Source organism: Prunus persica, chromosome G3, assembly GCF_000346465.2.
Source record: "Prunus persica cultivar Lovell chromosome G3, Prunus_persica_NCBIv2, whole genome shotgun sequence".
In the NCBI taxonomy this organism is placed as follows: domain Eukaryota; kingdom Viridiplantae; phylum Streptophyta; class Magnoliopsida; order Rosales; family Rosaceae; genus Prunus; species Prunus persica.
In genome coordinates this window covers 17,430,253-17,433,857 of record NC_034011.1, presented here as the reverse complement: position 1 = coordinate 17,433,857, position 3,605 = coordinate 17,430,253, and the positions used below count along the sequence as shown (strand labels likewise).

The 3,605-nt window shown below is 49.2% G+C and overlaps 1 protein-coding gene across 1 annotated transcript; it reads right to left on the bottom strand.

The window, feature by feature from the left end:
- LOC109948104 lies at positions 672–3,370 on the bottom strand. Its single transcript, XM_020560031.1, has 5 exons — positions 3,175–3,370; positions 2,695–2,963; positions 2,160–2,589; positions 1,684–2,066; positions 672–1,340 (listed from the first exon to the last, which is right to left on the bottom strand). Exons 1-5 carry the CDS (start codon positions 3,368–3,370, stop codon positions 672–674), a joined length of 1,947 nt encoding a protein of 648 aa, XP_020415620.1.

Genomic DNA, 3,605 nt, shown 5'->3' with positions numbered 1-3,605 from the left:
CCTCTCCCGTAGGACGCTACTTATGGGCAACTACATGATTATCCTGCCTCCCTTAAAAAACGGATAGGAACCTGGATATTTCCCGCAGGAAGCATGGAGACCTCATTTTAAGAAATTCCTGGCGCACCCTGCGTCTCCCTTAGGACGTTTTTTTAGCGGGCTACGTCTTCAAACGGACGCGTTTTGTCGTCACCCTGCGTCTCCCTTAGGACGCTCCTTATGGGCAACTGTGTGACTATCCTGCCTCCCTTAGGAAACGGATAGGAACCTGGATATTTTCCGCAGAAAGCATGGCGACCCCCTTTTAAGAAACTCCTGGCGCACCTTGCTTCTCCTTAGGACGCTTTTTTAGCGGGCTGCATCTCCAAACGGACGCTTTTGGTCATCGCCCTGCGTCTCCCTTAGGACACTCCTTATGGGCAACTATGTGACTATCCTGCCTCCCTTAGGAAACGGATAGGAACCTGGATATCTCCCTTAAGAAATTTCTAGCGTACCCTACGTCTCCCGAAGGACGCTGCTTATGGGCAAATGTTGTGTTTCGTGGGTAGATGAGACATTTTGGAATGAGAAACTGAACTTATATTGATATCATAAGATTACAGTCCTTTATTCGAAAATGGAAACAACTTGGTACAAAACTTAGAACTTCTAGCAGTCAGGAGGAGGTGCTACGGATAATACTTTCGAAGATGGTGAGCATTCCATTGTCGTGGTATTTCCTTCTCCTCCATAGTGTCAAGTGTGTAGCTTCTTCTGCCCCCAGACCGGCTGATCATGTAAGGACCCTCCCAGTTAGGATTCATCTTTTTTGACCCTTGCCTCGGTGCAGTAATGAAAGCCTTTCTTAGCACGAGGTCGCCTGGTTGAAACTGTCTGACCTTAGCTCTTTTGTCGTGGTAAGACTTCAACTGTTGCTGATAGGAGGCGACCCGGATAATGGTCTTCTCACGTTCGCCTTCAAGTAAGTCGAGGTTGAGCCTCATCTGCTCGGAGTTCTGATCAACATTGCCCACTTCCAAGCTTATGGAGGGGACAGTGATGTGAGGTGGTATGATCGCTTCTGTTTCATAGGCGAGGGAGAATGGGGTTTCACCAGTCGATCTTCGTTTGGTGGTGCAATAAGCCCATAGTATTCCGGGGAGTTCATTCACCCATTTTCCTTCGGCGCCTTCCAGCCTTTTCTTCAAGCAGTCCAATATGACTTTGTTGGATGCCTCGGCTTGTCCATTTCCTTGTGGATACCTCAGGGTGGACAAGTGTTGCTTGATCTTGTATTTCGCAAAAAAGGCGGTGATCTGCTTGCCAATGAACTGTGAGCCATTGTCGGTAACTAGTGACTGTCGGCAGCCAAACCGGCATATGATGTTTCTCCAGATAAATCGCTCCACATCGGCTTCTTTAGTAGAGGATAGAGCTTCGGCCTCGACCCATTTAGTAAAGTAGTCGGTGGCGACGATCATCATTTCTTTCTTAGTGGGCGCTGGTGGCAAAGGACCCACTAGGTCGATGGCCCATTACATAAACGGCCATGGACTGTTTTGTGGATGATAGACTTCGGGAGGCAGGTTAGGGATCGGCTTGTATCGCTGACAGCGATCACACTTCTTGACATATTCTGCGGAGTCGTGACGCATGGTAGGCCAGAAGTATCCTATGTTTAGAGCTTTCTAGGCGAGCGACCTGCCCCCCAGAGTGGTTGCCACACTCGCCATCGTGAATTTTGCAAAGAACCTCAAGTGTTTGAGGGTACCTTATGCAGGTGAGATGAGGGCCGGAGTATGATCTGCAGATGAGCTTGTTGCCGTGCATGTAGTATCTCGCGGCCTTCTGCTGGACCTTTGTAGCTTCGGACTTGTCCGTTGGCAGGTTTTCATTCGTCAAATAGTCGATGACGGGGTCTTGCCAACTGGGGTCCTCGTCAATCTGCATGGTATCAATTAGCTCTATTTCTTCAATGCTTGGTCGGTCAAGGTGTTCGACCGGGATGGAGCGTCTGAACTGGGTATCCAGCGCTGATCCTAGGCTTGCCAGTGCGTCTGCATGAGCGTTCTCTGCCCGGGGCACTTGTTGGATGGTGAAGGTGGGAAATGCCTTCAACAGCTCTTGGACTTTGTCAAGGTATAAGATCATCCTTGGGTGTTTTGCCATGTATTCACCTGAGGCTTGATTCGTGATTAATTGTGAGTCTGAGTAGATGGCTAGCTTTTTGATTGTGAGCTCTTTTGCCAAGCGTAGGCCGGCGAGCAATGCCTCGTATTCTGCCTCGTTGTTCGAGGCCGGGAAGCCAAGCGTAATAGCTTGCTCCAACAGGGTTCCATCCGGAGTGGTGATGACGACCCCTGCTCCAGCTCCTTTTTGGTTCGATGCTCCGTCTACGCGCAACTGCCATATGTCTCTGGGTTGGCTAGGTTCTGCGGAGGTCCCGTCTGCTTTTGAACTTTCCTTCTTTTGGTTGACCAACTTCTCTTTTTCGACTGATGGGGTGAATTCTACGACGAAGTCTGCTAAAGCCTGGGCTTTTATTGCAGTTTTTGGCCGGTAGAGGAGGTCATATTTGCTTAGCTCTACAACCCACTTCATGAGTCGCTGAGAAGCATCAGGGCTGTGGAGGATTGATCTCAAAGGAAAGTCGGTCATGACGATGACTCGATGAGCTTGGTAGTAGGGTCGCAGCTTTCTCGCAGAAACTACAAGAGCCAAGATAAGTTTCTCCAACTTCGGGTAGCGAGTTTCTCCATCGATGAGAGCTTTTGACGTGTAGAATACCGGATGTTGGGCCCCCAGCTCTTCTCGGATGAGAGCTGAACTGATAGCTGAGTTGGATACTGCCAGGAATACAAACAAGTCCTCACCAGGGACTGTCTTTGAGAGCAGAGGAGGTGAGGTGAGGTAAGTCTTCAGATTCTGGAAAGCTACTTTGCACTCCTCGTCCCATTTGTCTCTTTGTCCTTTCTTCAAAGCTTTGAAGAATGGTCTGCACTTGTTAGTTGATCTCGAGAGGAATCGGTTGAGGGTCGCTGCTCTGCCCCGTCAGACTTTGTATTTCCTTCACCGTGGAGGGCGATTTCATCTCGAGAATGGCTTTGATTTGACGTGGGTGTGCCTCGATACCTCGTTGCGTGACTAGGTATCCCAAGAATCGGCCGGAGGATACACCAAACGTGCATTTACTTGGATTCAACTTCATGCGATACTGGCAGATCAAGCTGAATGACTCAGCAAGATTTCCAATGTGATCTGCACGTTTTGGGGCTTTGACCAGCATGTCATCCACGTAGACCTCCATAGTTTTGCCAATCTGCTCCTTGAAGATTTTATTTACAAGTCTTTGATAGGTTGCTCCGGCGTTCTTCAGCCCAAAAGGCATGACCTTGTAGCGGTAGGTCCCTCTCTCGATGATGAAAGAAGTTTTCGCCTTGTCATCCTCGTGCATCAGGATTTGGTTATAGCCGGAGTAGGCGTCCATGAAGCTGAGCAGCTGCCAGAAGTGGAATCCACGAGTTGGTCGATTCTCGGCAATGGGAAGTTGTCTTTAGGGCATGCCTTGTTGACGTCTGTGTAATCGACGCAAACTCTCCATTTGCCCTTTTCTTGTTTTGCCA

What these genes read in the sequence shown, in the direction of transcription:
- LOC109948104 (XM_020560031.1), bottom strand. Translation starts at nt 3,370, where the DNA reads ATGCCTTTTGGGCTGAAGAACGCCGGAGCAACCTATCAAAGACTTGTA. An exon ending in TCGCATGAAGTTGAATCCAA is followed by an intron (nt 2,964 to 3,174) that starts GTAAATGCACGT and finishes CATTCTTCAAAG; the next exon opens with CTTTGAAGAAAGGACAAAGA. An exon ending in AGAAACTTATCTTGGCTCTT is followed by an intron (nt 2,590 to 2,694) that starts GTAGTTTCTGCG and finishes GATGCTTCTCAG; the next exon opens with CGACTCATGAAGTGGGTTGT.